The 24445-nt window shown below is 44.2% G+C and overlaps 1 protein-coding gene and 1 long non-coding RNA gene across 6 annotated transcripts in view; one reads left to right on the top strand and one right to left on the bottom strand.

Moving 5' to 3' along the window:
* Window positions 1-17538, bottom strand: part of ARHGAP12 (Rho GTPase activating protein 12) — a 75185-nt gene extending 57647 nt beyond the window's left edge. For 4 of the 5 annotated variants that reach the window (XM_064162629.1, XM_064162630.1, XM_064162631.1 and 1 more), the window contains exons 1-2: window positions 17451-17538; window positions 10632-11386 (exon numbers count right to left, since the gene is read on the bottom strand). In XM_064162629.1, the coding sequence (XP_064018699.1) occupies window positions 10632-11300 (669 nt within the window). In that variant the 5' untranslated portion in view covers window positions 11301-11386; window positions 17451-17538. Of the gene's footprint in view, window positions 1-10631; window positions 11387-13883; window positions 13944-17450 lie in introns of all 5 variants that reach the window. The other variant, XM_064162633.1, reaches the window with a different exon arrangement.
* Window positions 17539-17671: 133 nt separating this feature from the next.
* On the top strand, window positions 17672-19958 carry LOC135185674 (uncharacterized). Its single transcript, XR_010306570.1, has 2 exons — window positions 17672-17813; window positions 18650-19958. It is a non-coding gene; the product is annotated as an uncharacterized LOC135185674 (long non-coding RNA).
* The last annotated feature ends 4487 nt before the right edge of the window (window positions 19959-24445 follow it).

The raw sequence follows: 24445 nt of genomic DNA, 5'->3' as shown, positions 1-24445 counted from the left end.
AATAAGTCTGCAACCACCATTTCATTAGAAAACCTAGATATTAAGGAAGTTGGGGTTTAAGATGATAGTTAAGAAGATATAAACAGATATAGTGTCAGTGGAACTTTGTTTACAACAATTCTGAGCCTGTATTCAAGCTCAGATCCAGACGTACCAAAGACAACACAGAAGGCTCTTCCTCAGTGCTCAAATCACAGTTTAACACCATGCACAGTGAAACAAAGCAGCAGTTTCTAGACAGGCAGTAAGGAGCCACTGGGAGAAGATGAAAGGAGAGCAAGATAAGCATATGAATTTTAAAGACCACCTATAGACATCACATTTAAATGCACAGCCCTTTAAACTACAGTGAGAAACCTCCCTCAGCAAACCAACTGCTAAGAAAGACACTAGCAGCAAAACCTCGCCTTACCCACCAATATCCATGCTGCTTCAATCAACCGCATTGTCAAAGCCACACAGCAGCTAGCAAGCAGTCTCGCAGCCCTCACAAATGCTGCACGGGGCATCATCACACTGAGTTTGGGCAGGATCTGCTGAGGCTTCAGAGCCTCATACAGCAGAGGTCAGGGCTGTATTTTAGCAAAGAACTTGGGGATTTAGGTTGTTCTGGTTTTCCACAAATACCAAAGTAAAAGAATTTTTAATTTGAGCACAAGCACATGTCCAGGTTTTGCTGTGCTAAGGGTCACAGTGGCACTTTATGAGCTAGGAAATAGCAATGAAGGCTGTAATACCACTGTGATGGTTTGGGTGTTACCTCCCCCCCCCCCCCCCACTTTGGAAATCACCCAGACTAGACCCAGCTGGCTCTGGAAATTTGAATGAAGCTTATATTTACATCTTAGCACTATATACAAGCAGATAGTTACAGTATATACACTTATATACAGACATATACAAGTTAAAAGGTAATACAGAAACACAACAGCCCTCCCAGAAACCTGAGTCCCCAGGAGGGGCTCCCCAACCACCCTTCCACCTTCTCCCACCCCTCAACCTTACCCCAGACGTTGCCTTGTGCCCCAAGGAAGAACGGAGGATCAGCCAGGGGGGGTAGGAAGCAAGTGGATTAATTACAGAGACAGTAAGTGAGGTTAGAGAGAAATGCAGCCCAGAGCCCAGGCAGTGCCTGAATGCCTTATGTTTTTACTCTTGTTCTTATACATCTCAGCAAGCCTGTGAGTGAAGTAGACATCACCACTGTTTCCCTTTCACAGCCTGTAATCTAGTTCTTCTCACCTAAACATTCTAGCTAGCTTCAAACTAGCACAACCACTTTTACATATACAGCTAACTGGAAAGTACAGCACAAAGTACACCTTAGTGCATCACAGCCTATACGGACAAATCACATATATATATTTATAGGCACAACCTTGGGAAGAGAAGGAACTGAGAGAGCTCTCTCCTAATATGAAGATCATGCATGAAAAACAACAACTCCATTTGTGAAGTCTTACTTCCCTCACCCTAAACATCCTCTTTCCTCAGGCAGTCACATGAAGAACACAATCGATTAGGATCTGCCAGTGGCACAGGCACGAGTGGCTGAGCTCAGCAAGTGGATGAGCGATGAGCAAAGGGTGGGAAGGATAATGCTGCATGACAGCTGTGCCACTGCCTCTTCTCCAACAGCTCATCCCCAGCTCCCTGCCTAAAGCAAGGCAGCCAGGGCCGGGCTGTGAATTGCACGCCTGGGAGGAAGCAAAGAAATCCTTTGGCATAGCCTGGGGTTGGGAGCATTAGGGAGCAACACACACTATGGTACCAGAAGTACAAGGCCTTAGGGCAGCACAAAGGTGCCATTAAAACTTAAGAGTGCAGCACCGAAGAGAGGGCAGAGACACAACAGGGACCCACAGACTTACTCGAAGAACTTTAAACGGTAATATGCATGAGTACATCTCAAAAACCTTTCTTGAAGGAGTTTAAGGTTGGCAGTTGCACAACGTGGTGTAAACCGAGGTCAAAGTGCTATCAAGAAACAGAACAGCAGCTCCCAAATGTTTTATATCTTTATCTATTTGATTTATATGATCATATAGATGTATATACCTACACCCATAAACAGTTCTAAAGCACGGTGCCTGACAGACATCCATTAGCTCCCAGAGATAGCCGCAGATAACCAGGAATTGATACGTTGACAGATCACTGGCAGCAACAGGGGAGAAAGCAACTTTATTCAACTTCCAACAGGAAAAGGAGTCAAATCAAAGCCACTCAAAAACCTCATACTAAGTGTTTCTGCACTTTACCACAGGATAAAGCTTCTTCTAAAGACTTACGTGCAGCATGAAGCGCTTCTAAACAAAACTCTGGCCACCCATCAAGCTGTCTAGGAAACAAATGTCTGTACAACATGATTAGGCATGCTGAACAATTAGTGGAGATCCAGAAAGTTTGAGAGTATTTTGGAGTGTTATCAGACATAGTATGTTGTATTTCCTTAGACAGCACAACAGTTGCTGAAGTCCCATCACATCGATGACAGGAGAAAGGTAAGTGTGTGTGTCCCAGGCCAGATTTCACACTAAGTCATTCATGACTTGAGTTGCAACAAAGGACTAAATATGGGCTGCTGATACACTCTTGATCACAAACAAAGGACTAAGTATAGGCTACTGATACACTTGATCACAAAGGACTAGGTATGAGCTACTGAAACCCTTGATCACAACACAGCTTAAGCCAACATCACTCCATTGCAGTGCTGTCCTGGCAGTAAATATTTGTAGAACCAGGTGGTGTCTAGAGCAGCAAATGACTCAGTTGGGTGACGATCCACAAGAGCAAGAGAGAGACAACAACAGCCACTAGAAAACATACATCAAACTCTGTGCTTCAGCATTGTATGTAAAGAGAACACAAGGAAGCTGCTTGATTTAACTAGATGTTCCAAAGATGGCCTAGAAGCTCCAGGCAAACTGTTAAAAACCGGGAACACTTAAAAACTATGTAAATTTAATTTGAAACATGCTATGCAATTTCAGCTTTAAGACAGAAGCCAGAAGTTCTAATCATGAATTTTACTACAAACAGAGTTTAAGTTAGATAATGTAACATCAAAACCCAACAGAAACAATAAGCTTGATTCATTCAGATGGTTCCTTAACTTTTGGCTTTCATTTACAAAAATGTTTTATCAGACAGGGAACCAAAATTAATTGAAACAGACTCCAACCATGCCAGCTTTCAAAGCATCATTGTACACAAGCTCTAAACCCCTTCAAGACTTTACAAAAGAAGAGAGAGGGCAAGCAGGTAAAAACTGTTGGAAGAGCAGGAAAATAAAACCCCACAAAATTCTCAGTCTCCCAGCTATTTCAGCATCAATAACTGCAATACCAACTTAAAACTCAGGACTCCTGCATATGCAGTAGTAAATGTGCACCAACTACCACATGAGGTTTATGGAAAGCCTCCACACAGGAGTTATTCCATGTCTCTGCTCACACTTTTCACCTCTCCTATGCTATTTTCAGCACACTTTAGCTTCTTATCAAGAAGAGGCAGACCTGCAACTGTGTGCTATTTAAAACCACAGAAATACCATGGAATTAAGTTCTGCATTTTTGTTTTGCTGTGTTTCCTACTCCTGACGTTCTCTCTCCTTGTTTAACAGCTTCTCTGCCTTAACCTAGCACTTCCATTAAACATTCTACTAAAAACTTACTGTCACTCCCAAGAACTACCCCAGACACCACATTAAGACAGACTAAATTCAAAACTGCCAAAAAATCAGCTAAAACTATTTCACAAGATCACAGGATGTTAGGGGCCTCTGGAGATCTCCAAGTCCACTTGCACACTATGTTGCCCAATTACTCACCATCATGAAAGTATCTTGAAAATCATCAACTGGTCCTATCCTGAAAGGCTATTTTGTCCAAAGGCACTCTTCTCCAGCATGAGGACAAACCCCCACGTAAGAGCAAAACCCATTTCTCTCCATCCTTTTTAAAGTGTTTGGTTTAAATAGGTGAGGTACGTCAGAGAAGTATCAGGGAACTAGATACACACAGATTTTACTTTCCAAATGTCTACCATTCCAGAGAGAGCTGCCTGGAAAAAGGAAAAAAAAGGGGGAAAGAAAAAGAAGTATTCTACATTTTATTCGACCCAGTCATATGTTCCCCACTGCTCTGTCACAGTGCTGCAAAACAAATGATACTTTCTTTAGAATTCTACAAAAGAACAGCACATGTACTCCACAGGCAGTGTTAAACAACTGCCTAGGCAGTGACTAGGTAAAGACACATCAAATGCAACTGTTCACATTCAGTAATCTGCAAGAACAAGATATGATCAAAAATTCTCAGACTGGGGTTTTTTTTTTGGTTAGTACAAAGCAATTTAAGTTTGTTCTGTGCGTCTGGAGGTTCCCAGACTTAAAAGCGACAGAAGCGGTGCCAGTGGAGGAGGAGGAAGTCCCCAGGATCTCCAGGTGCTTTCAGCTTAGGCAGCACAGACAAAACACCAGGTCCTTTCCCTGGGGCTGCTTTGCTCTTTCAACATTTCTTCCACCTTCCCCAAAGATTCTGCCATCCATCACCCCAGCCAAGGGTGGCATTTTGGACTACTCCAAAACAAAAAGTCAGGCTGGGGACCAAACCTCACACTGCACACTGGAAACCAGAAGATTAAAAATAAGTAAGGAATAATAGTCATAATATAGAATTCATTTTAAGCACTGCAGCTTCAGCTTCATTTGAGCCAGTAGTTCTACCAGGATCACAGAATGTCAGGGACTGGAGAGGACCTCAAAATCTCATCCAATCCACCCTCCCTGCCAGAGCTGGATTACTTACACTAGATCACACAGGAACCAGGCAGACCCTAAATATCTCCAGAGAGGGTGCCTCCACAACCACCCTGGGCAGCCTGTGCCAGTTTTCTGTCACCCTCACAGGGAAAAAAATCCTCCTCACACTTCCATGGAACTTCCTATGCCTCAGCTGCCACCCATTGCCCCCTGTCCTGGCATTGGGCATCGCCAAGCAGAGCCTGGCTCCAGCCTCCTGGCACTCGCCCTTTACATCTTTATAAACATTAATGAGGTCATCCCCATGGTGTCCTCCTCTCCAAAGAGCCCCAGCTCCCTTAGGATGAAAGGCAGAGGTTTACCAATGCAAGCTGATGCCGTGGGAGTTCCACTTTACTGCTTTATGCATGAAATTGAGGTAAATAGGGGTGAAACATCATAAGACACTTGAGGAATTTTAACAGTGCTCTAGATGTTCTTTTTTCAATTCTGAAAGCACACCACCAAACTGCAGGTACCAAGTGGGTCTGCTGTTCAGCCAGCTGAGCAACAGGCACCTCTATCAGCACAAGCCAGGCAACTACAACCAGCTGGTCTCCCAGGTTATGATTTTTTAACAGGTGACTCACATAAGTAACACTTGTGTGTGTTTGGTGGGTTTTTTTAAGGTATGATTTGCAGCAGGGAAGTTCAGAGGAGCATGCAGGCTGCAGGCAGTGTTAGTGGGACATGATGCATCCTTATTCTAGGGCACCTAAATGCAGAATTGCTCAGTAGGACAGAGAGGGACAACTATCTGCAAGCTGACGTATTAGGAACACTTACTGCTGATCACAAACAGCAGCACTGTAAAGCAAAACATAGATAGATGGATACTGGCCTTTTGTCAGTGAGTAGGAGAAAAGAAAGCCAGGAAAACTATTCCTGAAAGGTCCTGCACAGAAAACATTCAGTTGCTAACGTAACTTAGAACATTTCAAGGTGTTTACAGAAGTTCTAGCAGCAATTACTGGAATTATACAGAAAGAAGAAAGATTAATCTACAAAATTCCTTACAACATAAAGCTTTTGGTTCCTTACTGAAGGTTATCCTTCACCTCATTAATAATGGGCATATTTTGACATTTAACATGATTGCATTTGCTGACTTTTAAGGAGTTGAGACATTAAATAAATAGTGCTCAAAAATGTAAGTTGAAATATTAGGTTATACATGCCATGAATCTGCAAAGCGTGCTCAGTTTGGATAGAAAAGAAACTTGTATGTTGTGTGCTTCCTTCATCCTGTCAAATGATTTATTCTTTGGGCAAATGAATGAAATAAAAAAGTAGCATAAAGTTTCTTATAATAGAAGAAAATTAATTCTGGGCCCCAGAATTAAAGATTTAATGTTAGACCACACACTTGGACCAGAGTTAATGATTTAATGCTAGACCAATAAGGCAGCCTAACACTAATGAACTGCCACCAGTCTTTCAACTAAGTGACAAAATCAAGAATGCTAAGATCTCTAGATGTGCTCTCACATCTTCTACAGAAAACACCAAGAAGGAAATAAAAAAAAACAACAACTTTTCTCAATTAAAAAATTTACAGCAACCCCACAGAAACTGCAGAGGTAAGACAGGAGGAAGATCTCTTTGCAAGATCTTGACTACATAGAATTAAAGCAAAACAGTCATCCTAGTGATAATCCCCTTTAGTGCTTCAGTTTATGCAATAGTCAATTAGTAAAGAGGATGAAAGACAAAGCAATCTTTGCAAATAGGTCACTGCCTATATTTATAATGATTAAAACCAAACTGCTACTAAAAGTAACTTTTAATAAGCATAAGAAGCAGCATTAAGGCAGAGCATGTGTTTTACTCCTGCCTATATGCTATGTCTCCTACGACAGAAGAGAAGGCAACACTCATCAGATACATTATTTCACGTAGGTTATGCATTATTAGCATTGCTAAAAGTAGATTATAACTTCTGTCTCTAGTGATTTTATGCCAAAGTAGCACCCTCAAAGATAACATCTAACCATTCTCAGCATGCTCTCTGAGCCTGCCCAGCTCTTAGTCTGTCTGCACGCCTTCTCTCTCAAAACTTGTTAGCAGATTTTACCTGCAAACACTGCCCAGAGCTCCACTGCTAAACATCCTCCTCTTTGGCATCAGTTTTCCTTTCCTCTTTAGACATGCCTGAACATGTCCATTTTTCTTTTTTTTTAACTCAGGGCTCTGCTGCATACTGCTGGGACCTCCCATCTGCTTCTTTCAAAGTATTTCTGCTATAGCATTCTCCTCTTCAACTTTTCCCCTTACCCCTGATCTCTCCAAGTATTATTTTCTGCATTTCCTGGGGGATGAAGACACAGACATCATTTTCCCAAATTGGTATTGAATTTCATTGATTCTCACAGTTTTAAGCACCACCACCCTGTCAGAGACTCTTATGCCCAGCTGTGCAGTCCTGAACCATTTCTTTTAATGCCAGTTCTGCCTGCAGTTATAGTCTCCACACGAGATTTAAATCTGATTAAATTGAAGCTCGTTTCCATTCAAGCCCTACTTCCTCTAATTAGCTGCAGCCTTCCCACAGTTCAAACCCATGAACTAACATCTAATTCTTACAATGCCTTATGCACCAGAGCTGCACTCAATAGCTGGAATTTCTTTGTGTAGAACTTCAAGAATGTTCATTCCCCGATTCTGATCTTTTCTCTTGACCACTCATTTGCTTACATCTTCATTAGCAACTTCTCCTGCTCACACTGCCACCTCTCCAGCCTTCATTTCACATAATGCCACAAAAAAATCCTTCCTTTGCACAGTATTTTGGAGACTCTGGATCTTCCAGTATTTCCACAGCAGCAAGCTTGACACTGTACAGCTGCAGAACCTGCACTTCATTACTGGCAAAGAGAATAACCTACAGAGAATAGTCTAACCACCTCTTTCAAGAGCCTCATAACAGAAGCCTTCTCTGCATCCCATATATTTCACAGAATCAGAGAATGTCAGGGGCTGGAAAGGACCTCGAAAAACTCCACCCCCCGCCCCACCAGAGCAGGATCATCTATACTGGATCACAGAGGAACACATCCAGGCAGGTCTTGAATACCTCCAGAGAGGGTGCCTCCACAACCACCCTGGGCAGCCTGTTCCGCTGTTCTGTCACTCTCACAGGGATAAAAATCCTCCTCATTTTTACCTGAAGCTTCCTATGCCTCAGCTTCCACCCACTGCCCCTTGTCCTGTCATCAGGCATCATTTGTACTGAGGATACTGAAGGTATCACTGGAAGGTGAGCTATCACCTCAACTCTCCCCCCCCCAGCCAAAGAAAAATCTCCTATATAAAGGTATTATTGAGATCAGCCTAGCTTCTAATCTTCCAAACTCAAGAAAAAACACCTGTAGCTTCGAGTTTATTATGATGCAGACTGCATTCAGCTGGGCTCCACAGCAGGCAGGAGAGAGAGGGCCACAGTCAGCCTTGTGAAGTGAAACCCTGTTTGTGCGTAAAAGCTGGGAACTTGATGTTCTCACTACAGACTACAGAGCAATAAAACCAGCTTGCTGAGCCATTGACTTCTGCACAGCTGATTTGGACTAAACAATGCTCATTATTGAAAGAACTCTTCCAAAAACAAAAATATCCCCAGCACCAAGCTTGTGAGGCTGTTGCAGTGAGAAGGCTGGCACTCCGGGCAGCCACCCCAGCTAACGGTGACATCAGTGCCGCTGCTGCCTTAATCCCCATGGCTACTCCACGTCAAACATCTTCATTGTACTGAAGCGCTGGTGACTGCGCGCAGCCAGATTAAGTTACTTCACAGCTCTAGAGTAAGACAACTGCAGGGCGCAGCGAGCCTTTGCCTCCCTGCCCGCCGGGACAGCGACAACAGCAGGCTCTGCGGGAACACCACTCGCACTCTGAGGGCTTTTTCCACAGCCCAAGAGTAGCATTTTTAGGGTTTGTCACTTTTAAGCGCTGTGAAAATTCCCACCTTCAGATCTTACCCAGATCAGTGAAGCCTACCAGTATGCACACAGCTGACCCACTCAGACACAAATTTACACCTGACTCAGTGCTGCAACCTGTTCATATGTGGGAGAAAGGGGAGAAGGCTGAGTGCTACAGCATCATCAGTCACAGGGGCCAGTGGAAACTGAACAGCAGGCTGTGTATTTCACAGAATCACAGAAACATCCGAGCTGGAAAAGACCCTCAGGATCAACAAGTCCAACTCATAACCCTACTCTACAAGATTCACCTTAAACCACATCCCTAAGCACCACATCCAAACGACCATCCAGGGTGGGTGACTCCACCACCTCCCTGAATAGTTCATTCCTGTGCCTGACCACTCTCTCCGTGAAGAACTTCTTCTTAATGTCTAATTTCTTGCTCTTAGACAAAAGGCATCCACGTAACATTGATTTCATCCACTTTAGAGAAAGAAACACACCTAGCTACAGCCATCACAGAATGTCAGGGGTTGGGAGGGATTTCTAGAGATCAAGTCCAATGCCCCTCCCAAAGCAGGGTCACCTTAGGTAGGGCAAACAGATAGGTTTTGAAAGTCACCAGAGAAAGAGACTCCACCTGGGCAGCCTCCTCCAGGTCTCCATTGCCCTCACCATAAAGTGTCTCCTCATGCTGAGGTGGAACCTCCTATAGTCTAGCTTGTACCTGTTGCTCCCTGTCCCATCACTAGACATCATCAAAAAGAGCCCAGCACCTTCATCAGAGGCAAAAAATCCCATAACTAGAGGAACTCTGAAGTCCAAGAGTAGAGCAGGATACTGAACACCCACCGAGTCTGAGTATTTCAACAAATAGAAGTGGGATTTACTGTAATGACCATTTGGTACCCAAGCAATGGTATTTTCACACTACAGAGTAAGAAAGTTCAGGATGAGGGAGCTTTCAACATTGCAATTTTAAATTTCACATCTCCTTACCAGAAGGCAGAGGAAGGGAATATCCTATCTATATCCACATATACATAATTATGCTTGTGCACACACACACACACATATGGTTCAAGAAAAACCTGGATTAAAATAGACTAATTAACTTGGTTACTCTGTACCAGAAGTGACCTAATTATCTAAGTCAGTGCTAATCTTTTGGTGGGGGGTGGGGGAGGCCTGTTGGAAAACAATAATAAATAAATAAATGAAGTGAGAAAAACCACTTTGCTAAGTAAAAAGGCCATCAGTGCCCAGTTTTAGCCTGAAGTGGGAGTACATCATTCCTGAGATTCTTCCATACTAATTAAACTCACATGTTTTGAGTTTTAATGCAGAGGAAAAGTTGTGAGAAGCAGAATTGGCAAGCCTGACTCATTACGAGAGCCTACAAATAAGATAATCAAGCCAAAAACTCCATCTAAATCTTAAGCACGCTGCTTTTAAACTACTGAACCCACTAAATGCATCAATTTACAGCTCTCACTCTATCTGTACACATACTTAGGAAAAGCTGACAGTTAACTAGCACCATTATTTCAACATGCCAAGAAGTGAGGAGTTACTGCAGCAGGCTTCCTTTCTCTGGAAGAAAATACAGCCCAAATTCAGTGTTACCACAAAACCTTCGCAGAGAACAAAAGCATTTCTGCAACATTCAATCGCAGGATAACACAAATGGCATTAATCCCCAAAGCAAGCTATTTTTGCAAGGAACAGAGCTATCCACATCAATTGTTTAGACTTCAATAAGCAGTTCATGCTGACATAAGGCGTTTTTACTTGAGCAATCTGAATTTATTAGCAATAAACCTCAAAACAGCAGCAAGCAATGATGGCAAAAAGGAAATGGAAGAACCACCGCACAGATCTTCAGGGACCATTTTTTAGCTTACCTGCACTTGCTCTGTGGAGCTACTGCTCAGTTCATCTCCAGACTCTGAATCCTGGTGAATTTTTTCTGAGCCTTCTCCTGCTGAATCACATGATTGTTCATGCAAAAAACTGGTCTTCTCTATTTCCAAGAACTCTGGACATGGGAAATGACCCACGGGGATGGTTCTATATTGATTAGAAACCTTGGGAGATTGCAACTCACTGCTAAGTTTTCCATTGTTTTGGGTAAGGTCCAGACTCAGACCAAGAGTTTGACTAGGGCTACTGCTGGGTCCCAGGTTTTGATTGGCATCTCGGACTAAGCAAGACACTTGAACTGGAGAAGATTTTCCAAAACTAGACAGTTCTGGTGACTTATTCACATTTTCTGTTGATCTCTGTAATCCATGTGTCAGCTTCAAAGCGTTATTTGGCAGCACGCTCGCCTGCTTAACAGGTGGCATCAGTGCTTTGCGTGGTATCTCCTTCACATACTGTGCTGGCACGTAGAAGGGTTTGGAACTTTCATCTCTCTTCACTTGCCACCAATCATCGTTAGTCTTTTTCACCAAGATGTATTTTTCCCCTTGCTTAATCACAATTTTCTTGTCCTTGGCGTCATACTCATAGTCGTACTCCACTTCAATGTACAACTGTCCTGGAAGGATCTTCCCACCTTTATCAGCCATTTCTAGTTGAAAAGATTTCACCTGTTCAGGCAAAAGGTAAGCCACATTCTGTTTCTGAAGGGTTATTTTCCTCTTAACAATCAGCACTGTAAGGGAAAACACACAAAAAAAGACAAGCTAATAAAGTAATTGCTTCAGAGACTTTCAGAGGAAAATAATTTCAGAAATAACTGCCTACTCCATTTATGCCAAGCTCAATCTAATTAATTGTTACTAACGACTGCAGAGCTTCACTTAAAAACAGCTATTGAAGTGGAAGAGCAGGTAAGAAGGCTGTTTTCTGTAGAGACAGCAAACACCAGAATCCTAGCATCTAGGTATTTGAGGAATTTAAGATGTTTCAAACACCCTTCTCAGTGATAAAACAGAAGGAACAACTTAGTCACCAGTTTAACTCTCCTATTCACACAAGCCTCCTGCTATCAAGTGACTCATTAAGCCTGTTGTTTCCATTACTAAATAACACTGACTGATCATTGAGGGGTTTTGGGGGGGGACACTAGTTTGAGTCAATCTCTTGGAGCAGTGTTACTCTGCTAGTTTTAATCAAAATAGTCAAAAGGTTATTATTTGCCTTTTTTTTTTCAGTTCCAGAGTCTCTTCAACACACTCACAATTCCTTTCAAGATCCCTTAAGCATACCTCCACTGCTGTACTCCTGCCATTAAGTTCAGCAAGGGCTGGCACGGGCAGCATTGCACATGCTGCATGTCCTACAGAGCCTGCTAACCTCCACCTAACTGGAGAAGGGAGCTGTGCGATCCAGGCTGTCTCAGGCTGCAGGTCATGTTGCCTCTGCACATAGTTCATAGATTCATACAATGGTTTAGGTTGGAAGGGACCTTTTAAAGATCATCCAGTTCCAACCCCCCCTGCCATGGGCAGGGACACCACTAGCCCAGGTTGCTCAAGGCCTCATCCAACCTGGCCTTGAGCACCTCCAGGGAGGGAGCCGTCACAACCTCCCTGGGCAACCTGTGCCAGTGTCTCACCACCCTCATTGTAAGAAATTTCTTACTAATATCCAGTCTAAATTTGCCCTACACAAATCTTAATGCTGTTGCCTCTAATCACAACAAGCCCTTGTAAAAAGTCCCTTTCCAGCTTTCTTGTAGCCCACTTCATGCACTGGAGGGCTGCTCTAAAGTCTCCCCAGAGCCTTCTCTTCTCCAGGCTGAACAGCCCCAACTCTTTAAGCCTATCCTCATAGGAGAGGTTCTCCAGCCCTCTGATCAGCTTTGTGGCTCTCCTCTGGACCTGCTCCAGCAATTCTATGTCCCTCTTATGTCTCTATTTAATAATCAGTGTCACAATGGATAAGTAATAAGCATCAGTCTCACCAACTTAACACAATACGTTGACACAAAAGGTAAGATTTTTTTCCCACTCCAGCAGTATTATGTCCCTCTTAAGTCTCTCTTTAATAATCAGTGTCACAATGGATAAGTGATAAGCATCAGTCTCACCAACCTAACACTGAACATAGTAAATTGACATGAAAGGTAAGATTTTTTTCCATCTTAAAAATCAAAGAGTGGAAAGGGGAAGATCTTGAGCATTCAAACAGAACATAGCAGAATTCAAATAAAATGCTGCCACATTTAATACTGTAAGGATTAACAAACTGATCTTTTAAACAAGGGCATCTTTCACGAGTGAGAGAAATTATGTAGAAACTTGCAACTCTGCAAGATAAGACTTTGTGGCGAGATCTGCAGTGCTCACCCTGCTGCAGAGTGGAACTAATGCAATTCCACATGGCATACACAAGCAGAGTGAACTCAGCTGTCCCAAACGGGACTAAGGACAGAAAGAACAATTTAAAAAGGACTTCTGGGAGAGCTGGAGCAGTAACCCCTAACAGTTCTTCATTTTTTTCTTTCATCATTTCTACTATTTTTTCCAAGCCTAAAAAAAATACACCACCAAACCCTCCACCATATTTCCCATGTAACTCAGAACAAGAAGCTGGAAAGCTCAACTATGACACCAAGAGAGAAGTGCCCATCTTTAAACTGTTACCTTTCTCCCACAGTCCCTCTCCTTTTTTACTTCCAGGAAGCATTTGCTACAGGCAACTCAAAAGCTAGTACCATCTTCACAAGACTCCAAATGGAACCACACAAGGTCCGAGTTATAACATCACCCAGGACCTGGCAGAAGGAATGGTGGCCTCGGATACAACAGAGCTGACAGCAGGAGCACAAAGCAGTAGAAAAGAACGTCAGGATTCTGGTGTTTACTCTCTACCATAAAACAGTACTCTGACATTCACAGCATTCTCACCCATTTACAGTCTCAGCACAAAACAACTTGCTTACCTGCTGTTTTACATAAATAGGTGCTTTTAAGTGGAGCTCTGCAGTTGTTTAGCAACTGTAGCATAAGGTTCGAATGAACAAATTGCAGCCATTCCCACGCTCTTCCTGGATTCGGAAGCTCTGCCATACAAATGGCTTTTTTTTTTCCCCCTTGTTACTAAACCTGACTCCTCCCAACGCTTCTCAAAGCTGCTACCAACCCCTTTCAGGGCTTCAAGGTCACATACCAGAATCATGCAAGCCCTTCTGAGCTGTAGCCTACCTGTAAGGCCTGCTTCCTTGGAAGGTGAAACAGTATGAGCAAGTCCTCCTCCTGTTTTTCCTTCTCCAACACAGAAACCAAAAACATTATCGTAAGCCTACGGTTTCCCACAGAGCTACCAAGCATTTAAAAGCACTTCTCTTTTGCCAGTTCCATGTAACTATTCAGAATCTATGCTTGTCATTTTTTTTTTCCAGACAGACAGGTTCATCCAGTTGCCTTTTTTCCCCCAGAATTTTGAGAAACAAAGTTAAATAAAATACAGTAGGTACAAAAATAGCTCTATCCACTTCTGAAGTCAGTTTTGCAGCCTCGTCTCTTTCCAAGAAAAGAGAAGAAACAACATAAATAAGCAGCACCATTTTTGTTCTTTCAGCCAAGCTGCAAAATTATCAAGTCACATCAAGTTCAACATTTGGTAACGTTGAACACAGGATCAAAAAGAGACAAGGCTGTGTTCTGCATTTGGCCAGGGCACTAGAACAGTTTTATAAACAGATCACATCATCAGGATCAAGCAAGGCTCTCATTCTCTGCCTCGGCAGAGAAGTAAGAGACACCTACAGCACAGGTGGGAAATCTCTCAGTAAATTTAACAAATGCAAGCACTAACCTGACCAACATCTACCACAGCCTTGATTTCACATTAAGGTTCCTTTTGTTTATTTTTATGCAGTTGTTGTGCCACAGGAGGCAGATTGCCTAGACCCTATGCACAGCCCAGGAGAGAGCCAACTGTAATGTCCTTTTTTCAAGGGTCTATGTGTCTGTCTCATGAAACTCAGGTTCAAGAGCCATAGGAGCTCTGGCCAGACCTCTACTGTAAGTGGCTTTAGAAATCAGATGTGAACGCACAGTATTGACATTTGGAGTATTGACTTCACTGTGCTAGGAGTCAACAACTGAAGCAATATGGCAGTTCTGACACCGTAAGCTCACTGTGTTCTTCTTTGCCATTATCTACAGTGCAGGCTGGCACCTGCTTCGGCTAACAAGGCTGGAGAGCCCTAATTAGAGCATGGCAGGCATGAACAATTACTCATTTCCACAGAGGGCACCTGTAAGCTTTAATACCTAAAGTCTCAACACCTGACTAAAAGATGGCCCCACTAACAGCAAGCACCTGAGAAAACTTACTCAGAGTACAGACTCTCAAGCCACACTTCTCTGCTGGTGAAGAAAATCCTGATTGCTCCTAAGGCCACATCCCCCGGTGAAAACAAAGAGGTTCCACCATTTTGCAGATCATTCATGAGGCCCAGGAGAGAGGACACCTGTGGGTGCACCAGCCCAACATCCTGCCGTGCTCAGCTCTTTCACCCAGTACCCACCCATGGCTCAACCTGTGCTTCAATTTCCAATGGGAACCCTTCCCATCTCTTACTCATCCAAGAAGACTGAGCAAGGATGGCAAACCTGAGTGTTTGCAGAGGTCAGCTCCTCCCTCTGCTCCTCCCCAAGGCAAGGCCCACACCACACATGTGCAAACCCAACATCAGAGGGTTCCACGTGAACGGTTCTCACTAGCCATACTTTGTGTGGCCACACAAAAGGAGGCCTTTTCTCATCAGATCCCGATGGGACAGCTTCAGCCCCCTAAGAAGAGTCTGGAGACCTTCAAACTCTCTCAGAAGGAAGCCCAAGTTCCCGAGACAACCTCAACCATATGGCGACACGATCCCCTCCTGACAGCACTACCTCACCCACAGAACAACGTGCATCACATTGGAGCACACACAGATGGTCCTGAAAGAAGCATGATCCTAACACGGACACAGCATATTAAGCATGACCATATACAAGATGTAGACAGCATGATCAAATTAGATAGGATCACCCCAACTTCAGCGTTATCCCAGAACCCAAGATCAAAAAGTTCAATAAAAGCCAGGAAGTGCACAGTAGGTGCTTTTTATCTCTCCTACAGCATTTTCTTCTGATCCTCTAGAACCAGGTAACTAACGTTTGAGATACACTAAATGGTTCTTCACAATATCCTCCTGGGGAAAAAAAAATCCCTTACCCTGGCTAAGTAACTGTTACTTACTTTACAACAGCAACAAATGATAAGTTATTAAAAATGCCACTGAGGATATGAACTGATCTCCTTAAAATTCTTCGTGTGACCTTGTTCACAGTGTCCTACAAAGCAGCAGCAGTTGCCTTGTGTAATCTTTTTCCATTTTCAGCATCAAACTTCACGCACTGCTGAAATGAACTCTTCCACAGTGCTGATACAGAAATAAACTCAATTACTGATGCTAAATTAGGATAAATTCTTACCGGTTCTGGCCAGATGAGATACCCTGGCTACAGCCAACTAGATTCTGTGATTCTGCTTCTACTCAGTATTCTCATGGGTCCAATCTGCACTGCATAGCCAGTGCTTGGGAGACGGGTCCCACAGCAACCTCGCTGGAATCCAACCCAATTCACACCTCTCTTTCTAAGGGGTCTTCCAAACTCCTTGTGCAGCACTACCAACGCCTCATTTAATATTGTCATGTAGGCAGCTAGTCCTCACTGGCAGCCTTTAAAAACCATATGCAGTGTGCATCTAGTGCATGCAGAAGTTGCACCAAAATAGACGCAAAGATGCAAATGCAGGCAGGAGATAAAGGCAAAACACAATAAGCTTTATGAAAACACTCCTTGAAGGTTTCCGCAGAGGTTACTAACACCGGTTAGAAATCGAGCGCTATTTTCAAGCCAACTAGCTTCCCAGAGCTCACACATCCTTAAGAATTAAAAACATAATAAGTAACCACTTAATAGCTGCCTGTGACTCAGAGCTCTGAATAAGCGATGCACTCCAAGCAGCTGTCAGGACAACTTTTCGAGCCCCGCTGCAGCACCCCACACCTTGCCGCGCTCCCAGCATATTCCCTGCCCACTCGCTCCTCACCGCGGGCTTTTGTTAAGTTGTTGACTCCACCGACCAGCCATGCACAGCGCCGCAAACCCGCACCGACTCGCCCCGGCCAACCCACCCAAGTTGCCGAGCTCAAGTTAGCACAGGGGCGCCCAACCGCCCTGGGCTCAGCGGGGGAGCTCGGGAACGGCCGCCAAGGCGCCGCTGCTCGCCGCTTCTCTTTGTTTCCCGCCGGCCGCGGCCCCAGCAGGTGAGCAGCAGCTGTGTAAGGCAGGTCGGGCGGCCCTACCCAGCCTCCGCGCCACCCCCGCACCGCGGGCCCACCAGCAGCGCTCAGGTGCGGAGCTGCCTACCGGCACCGCCGCCAATCGGGCACTCCCAGCGGCGCCTGCGGAACGGAGCCGCCACCGAGGGGCACGGTGGGGCGGCACCGCCCAGACCCCCCGCCAGCCGCCCAACCCGGGGAGCACGTCCCGCTGGCGCCCCGGGATGGGAGAGGAAGGGCGGCGCCGGGGGACCTGTGGCCACTACCGCCCCGAGCCGGCCCCAGCTCGGGCGCGGACATGCCCTCTGCCCGCCGCAGGGCCACCCTGCCCTGCCCGATTGTCCCAGCGGCGCCGTGCTCGGCGCCGTGCTCCTCCCCGCCTTCCTCCTCCTCTCCCCCCCTACCGGACCAAGAGGCGCGGCCCCCTCACCTGCCACGGGGGCGCGGCCGGTCCCGGTCCCCGCTCCGGTGGCGGCGGCAGTCGCTTAGCTCTCTCGCCCGGCTCCCCCTCCCCGCCCGCCGCGGCCCCAGCGCCGAGTGTCAGCTCCGGGGCACGGCGGCGTCAGCGCTCCCCCGTCACGTGCCGGGGGCGGTGCCAGGCGGAGGTGGGGGGGGTGTGGCGGCGGGGGGGGCGTAGCGCGCCCTGCTCCGGTCCGCTCCCTGCGCTCTGGCCCGGCCGTGCTCGGCTTCTGCCTCGGGCAGCGTTCTGGCGGGCGTGCGGCGCGGATTGGGGTCTTGCTGGATGATACAACCCGGGCCTCAGCCTGCATTATCGTGGACATCCCGCCTTGAGGTGCCTGTGGGGTGGACTCGGGCTCGGGTTCGCCGCATCTGTGGGGTCCGGCAGAGCGGCCGAGCCCCGCATCTCGGGTGTTGGACGCTGAGATGCTCCGGCGCCGGTCCGGAGCGGGCAGGGCCTGCCTGGCACCAGCGGCTGGCTCAGTAGCATCCCCTCCAAAAGCAAAGCTGAGGGGCTGCAGCCTAACGGCTAGTGTGGGTCCTGCCCCCGCGGGGGTGCCCCCCATAATGTGAAATCGGCGTTAGTCCCTCCGCTCTGCTGTCCCTCTTCATTGCAGGCTGCTAAAGTAATCCCGCGCGACTGCCAGAGCGATAAGATCACTCTCTAATTCACATGGTAATGTGAAATACCTAGGCCTTTCTGTCCTCAATAAAAAGAACAGATGGAAAACAAAACCCGCAACCTTTCCTGGTTGCACCCTTGCAGTCCCTCTGAGTGTTTCTAGTCGATAACTGAAGAAACAACAGAAACAAAAAGCAAAGGGAAGGAGGGAAAAATCCTAATCGGTTATTCTGGGTAAACTTGCTTGGTATCTTAGTCTGTTAGTAAAAGTTGTCAAACATCCAGTTTGGGAACATTTGCATGGCCTTCACAGCATTTTCAGATTGTAAGTAATCTTATCTTTTCTCTTTAAAATAATAGTATCTAGTCCTCATGGTTGCAAAGATAACCTTGAAAGCATGATCTGACTGTAACTGATACAGTGATATCTGAATGAATCTGCAATCAGCTTGAAACAATGGCACCGAGATGTGTGAATCGTCTGCCCTCTATTAATCAAATCAAGACTGATGCTAGCCCTAGCTTTTTCTTTGATTATTTTAACACAGGGAAGAAGGAAGGAGGCAGTGAAGTCCTCAGAAGGTGGGAAGAACAGATTTGCTTAAAGGAAGAGACCTGAAGAGTGTAAAGAGGTGAAAGAGAGAAACATAAATTCTGTTTGAGAAGATAAAAATAGGTACAACTGAACATGTGGACACATTTTCATCTCACATGTTATCTCCAGGATCACTATTTCCCTGCAGCCTCCTGTCAGGTGGTATCTGACAACATGCAAGACAAGAAGTAAACACTGCAAATATCTTAAGGCTTTGCTTCTGTCTATCTTAGCCTGAATACTTGTGAAAATGTCTCCTTGACACCAAGGATCATTTGACGTTGGGCTGTCTGTCCGCAAAACATAGAATGACAGAGTCACTGAGGTTGGAAAAGACCTTTCAAATCAGTGAATCCAACCACAACCCAGCTTACCACAATTACTGAACTACATCCTGAAGCACCACATCTACACGCTTCTTGAACACCTCTAGGGATGGCAACTTCACTACCTCCCTGGGCTGCCTGTTCCAACACCTATCCACTCTTCCAGCAAAGATTTTTTTCCCTAATATCCAATCTAAACCTCAACTTCAGCCCATCATTATTGAAATTCTTTTGATGTTGTAAGGCTGACAACACTGTCACACCTACCCATTCAGCAGCTATTCAAAGGCTGGCAAAACAGACTAGTATTTCTATTGCCAAGGAAACAACATCCTCTATATAGTTGTCCATTATTTGCCTTTAAAAGGCAAAATAAATGTGAAGGACAGCAGCTTTGTATTTGTATTTATTCCTTTGTAAATTAGATGTATGTGAAAAAGATAAGAGAGTAACTCAAAGTATAGTGTTAAGCTGGATGTTTTTGTCTAACAGGATCCTATCTGTATGCCTAGTTTGGTGGTATAAAATGATATACTTAGAACACTTGGGTATTTCTGAGCAAATTGACTGCATTTTACCTACTAACACGCCTGAGGTATACATAAAAGCATCTCAAAAGTCAGTCATAGTAACCACACTGTAATTATCCTTCCTTACTGCCAAGGCTTCACTAGAGTGCTGCAGGATATGGCATTAGTGATTCAGTCTGAGGCACTCTTCCCTCTGAGTCAGTGTTGAACCAATGGTCCCACATAATATCAACGTGCATAACAGAGCCAAAGGTGCCAGAAGATATGTAATTTTCAGTCCCTGCCCAAGTGCAGTCATGAAAGATTCCACATTACAAATAAAGTGTCCAGCCCAAGCTTCAATTTTAGCATCTGTTACATATTCTGCCTATGAGGATTTCACTATCACTGCGCTGAAGCAGAGTGAGCTGGAGTTCACAGCCTTTCCTCACCCTGCCTTGCTTTTCCTGGAAATGTAGGGTGGCTGTCACACTGACACCTCAGATGGGATTCTGTGGCTAGGTTATGTGGAAAGATCCACTGCACGTAGTGACCTCACAAACCTGACAGAACTGCCAACTACAATTGCTTCATTTAGTATATTAGGAGCTGTAGTAGAAACCACAAGACTCTTAACTCATCTATCAGGTTCTGAGTGTTCTATATTGTAACTCAGGCACAGAGGCAGCAATCTCTGTCTTTGTAAACTGATTCCTTTTGAAAAGTCAGTATTTGAACTTTGTCTGTCTGACCTGTTAAGCCAAATTTTCAAAACCTTTGTCCAAATTTCACTGTTTGCCAAAAGGGAGTTGTCCCAAGGTAAGTAAGCTCCCATGAGTTTTGTGAAAGCAGGCAACTGTATAGAGGTGCAGAAGGAGCCACATAAGGAAGTGACATTTATAATTCTTATGCTGCAATTATGTGGAGAAAAAATTGCCCTGAGACTTGCAATCTATCATAAAACACAAATCCACAGAAAACAAGTTTCCTAGTGCTGAAAGTCTAGGCTTGGGAAAACACATTTTGTTGCTTTATATATGCTTTCTCTCCTTAGCTTCTGAGTTTTGAAATACCAGGGTCATGTGTTTAAAAATCCCAGCCTGTTATACTTGAAAAGGCAAATTCCCATTTCTTTTTTTGCCTTGTTATTACTATTATTGCTGTTTTTTTCTCTTCTGAGCCCTCTATTTCAAATCTCTTCCAATTCAGCTGTCCATTATTTTACGCCTCAGTTGCAGTCATTCTAGATGCATGTCATGTTTTAATTCATTTGAGATGCATGTCTGAGTTTGGACCTTCCTGGCATTGGAAGGACTGATGTTAGGTAACAGAAAAAAATGTGCTGCTTAAAACATGATTGCTATTAAATCCAGGTTGTTTATTCATTGTTTGCCACCCCCACCCCTTGCCAAACAGACTAATCTGATTATGAACTCTGTTGATTCTTTCTTTAGGAAGTGACTAAGAAGGCAAATACAAAAAGCTCTCTCACCTCTAACAAGCAGATAGTGCAAATATCCACCTTGCACATTTTTGCTGTTTCCTTGGGTTTTCACTGCTCTTTTTCCAGAGACTTTTCCCCTGGGTTTAGTCTTACAACCTTGGTGTTGATATACACTAAGGAAACCATTCTGAAACTGGACAAAGAAATGCACACGAGTGAGCAAACAGTTCTGCTACAAATAGAAAGTATTTTCATTTTACTTCAGTGACTACTCAGAAGTGTATTTTTGAAGTGGTTCAACTTGCCTGGTATAAAGCACATTACCTGGGGCAGCGCCTGTCTACTCTGCTCCTACTTGCAGTTTTTTGACAGCTTCTAGCCTCTTACCTCTACCTAAAAATACCTCTACCACCTACACAGACTATCAATTTCTCCTTTCTGTTCTTCCTGACTACTACAAAAGCAGTTCTCTTAACAAAGTACAGATACTGTGGGCTTTTTGCATGAACTTGTCAATTTACTCCCCATCTCCTGACTCATCCTAACAGATGAGGCATTTTTATTTATGTAACTGCTCATTGTATGGAAAATCGACTGAAAAGGGAACAAAGAAAGTAAAGAATAGAGAAGAAGGAACCCAGATTTCTCAGAAGTTGGGTGAAGAACTTCTTTCACCACGACTCTACAAAGGAATGTTCCCTGCCTTAAGGAACAACTTTTATCCACAGCTCAGCGAAGGTAATTCGCTTTACTGTGAAAAATCCAGGAGGAATTTGTAAGATTTTTCCATCTCACTAGCAGATTACTTTTGCAAACCCTATTAGCCAGAACGGGCTGTGGTCAACAGATGCTTTTTTTCACTTTGTTCTGCTCATTCACTACATGGTCATTGTATTTCAATCTCTCTCTGAGATCATCCCGAGGAAGCTGTGACAAAAATTCCAATGTGCCTATTGTTTATAGCAGTTTCAGTTTGCAAGTAGGGAACATTTTCTTACAACTGTCTGATTGTCAGCCTTACTAAAGCACAAAGTAAGATCTGTTTTGGTCAAACTGATCCTTTAATTCTGCCCTTGCCAAGACCAGGCTCACCACTTACCTTTGAATTAAACTGTTTATTGCTTTTCTCTTCTTAATCATAGTATTCCAAACTGCATTACTTCTGTGTTGAGGGAAAAAAAAATACTTCTGAGTCACAACATAGAAGTGGAGAAAGGTATGGAATAATTTCCTGACAGATGGACATTTTTTTGTGCTACCTTGACTTAAGACCTTTGCCTAAGCTAAATATTAGTCAGCTATGCACAGCTAGATGTGTCACGATCTAGCTGTGTTTTGAGCTAATAGGAAAAACATACACAAGACACAATCAATCCTTCAAATAATAGTACCTTTTGCCTAGGATGAACTTATAATGAAAGGTACTGGTATTTAAAAAGCAAAAAGTACTTGTCCCTTTATACACTGGAGATGAAGAGAATCCTTACTGGTGTCTTTAATAAATAGCTTAATTTTTGTCTAATAAGGAAATCATTGCACTCATTAACTACTAATAAGAACTAAATAAGCATATTATTTAGCTGCTCACAGAGAATGAAACCAAACCTTTCCTGTTAAAATTTTTGTTCATAATGAAGTTTGTATTATTACACTGCACAAAATTTAGCCTTGGAGAAGATGAGTGAAAGAGTTTCTGGTTCTTCAAATCACACATGTTCAGAATTGCTTCAGTTGCATGGCTCAGTGAGCAACAGCTCAAGTGAGCAACACGCTGGCTTCCAGGCACTCTGAAACTTGAAGTTCAGACTCGTAGTAAGTATTGCTAATCCCATGCAACCACAAAGGCTTCTCAACGTCCTGCAAAGTTCACAGTGGAGAGTTCAAGTGAAGTTACATGAGGTTGTCCAGTTCATATTGAATGCTCTTTCTAAGGAACTGATGGACTGGATGGGATCCATCTCAGCCTAACAAGTATAGCTCAAAGTCAGGGGAGAGGTCCATACTGCCCAAGTGTTTTGAGTGTCTGTTAGTCTGCATCTGCATCCAAGGTCAGTGTCTAAGCTCCCTGGAGAATCCATGGAGTTGTATTTGTTACAGTTGTCTGGAGAATAATTCATTTCCTCTTAAAGCAGGCATCCCTATGTGATCAGGACAATTGCCCTCTAGAGTCTCTTCATGTAGTTAAACGCTGGCAGTCATCACTACTGGAACTGCTGAATGCCAGAAGCTTTCATGTGCAAAAGGAGTCAGACAAATTCATGAGAAAAAAATTGACTGACTTAGAACTTTCATTCTCATCAGCCTGAAGTGAATTTAATCCTACCTGCCCTCAGAAAAACAGGCATACATGTATCTGAGCATCTCCCAGGCAGTGAGGCCAACAGGGCCTGCAGCCATAGAGCTCCTATACTTCAGAAGGCATCGTTCACATCTGAACTACCTATTGGGAAATGCCTCATCACAGGACATGTGTGGGAGACAGCAAGCTAGCCCATGACCGAAACAATGGGAAGGACTGTTCTAACAATTTCACAGTAGAGATGATCAAATTCCAGTCTGTGACCATTATTAATTTACTAGTAGAGATGCCATCCTTTATTACCCCTTCTTTAGTTCCTCTGTTCCACTGTAGCCCCTGCACCCACTCTTCTCTATTTAATTCTGCTTCAGAGAAGAGAAAACAAAACTTCTGTGCCAATAGCTACTGCAGAAAGAGTCAGGTGGAAGGTTGTGACATTTCCATGACATGCTGTATTTCATTCCTTCAGTTCTGTGTTTTGCCTCTGACAAAAAAGTTATTTCAAAGCCCTGAGTGGGCTGGTATGAAGGAAACTATGTGCTGGCTCAGAGTTCTTGGTCATTTCAGCATATCATAGCCATTCCCAAGGAGTCACTGCAGTTCAGGAGCCAAAACCTTTCCAATCCTGTCGCTTCTTCTTCAAATAGAACTATCTTCAGGAATCCAAATCCACATTTTGTCTTATATTTGCTTTCCTCCATCTCTCTCTGATGATTCCCCTTGGTCTTTCTGTTTGCCCAATTGCTTTCCATTGAAGAAGAAAAAGAAACCCTTACAAAGTGCTTCACTGCTCCCAGACTGGTGTAGCAGTAACACTACAGGTGACAGAGTCAATGTTGCCACTAGTTCTGTTGTCTCGGCTGCTTCCAGCCTGAAATGAGTCATTCAAGGTTCTCACTAGAAAGGAACCTAGGGGAGAAATTCATAAAAAGGGATCTGCTTGGCCTTCTTTCTTTGTATGTGGCGTTTTAAAATCAGTACAAATGATTGTCATTAGAAAGAATGGAAACTTGTGGCATTTTGGCTGGACCAGCCTTGGTTTACAGTCCAAGCTGATGTGAAGGATCAGAGTTTGACTTTACAAGTGCTCCATAATGAAGAAAGGGAGAAAATAAAGACAGTGTTATCTGGGACACTCTCCTGCACCTCTTCACCCTACCTGTTGTCCAGC

Source organism: Pogoniulus pusillus, chromosome 23 (assembly GCF_015220805.1).
Source record: "Pogoniulus pusillus isolate bPogPus1 chromosome 23, bPogPus1.pri, whole genome shotgun sequence".
Lineage (NCBI taxonomy): Eukaryota > Metazoa > Chordata > Aves > Piciformes > Lybiidae > Pogoniulus > Pogoniulus pusillus.
Note: the sequence above shows the minus strand (reverse complement) of the source record. Positions and strands in the feature narration are given on the sequence as shown.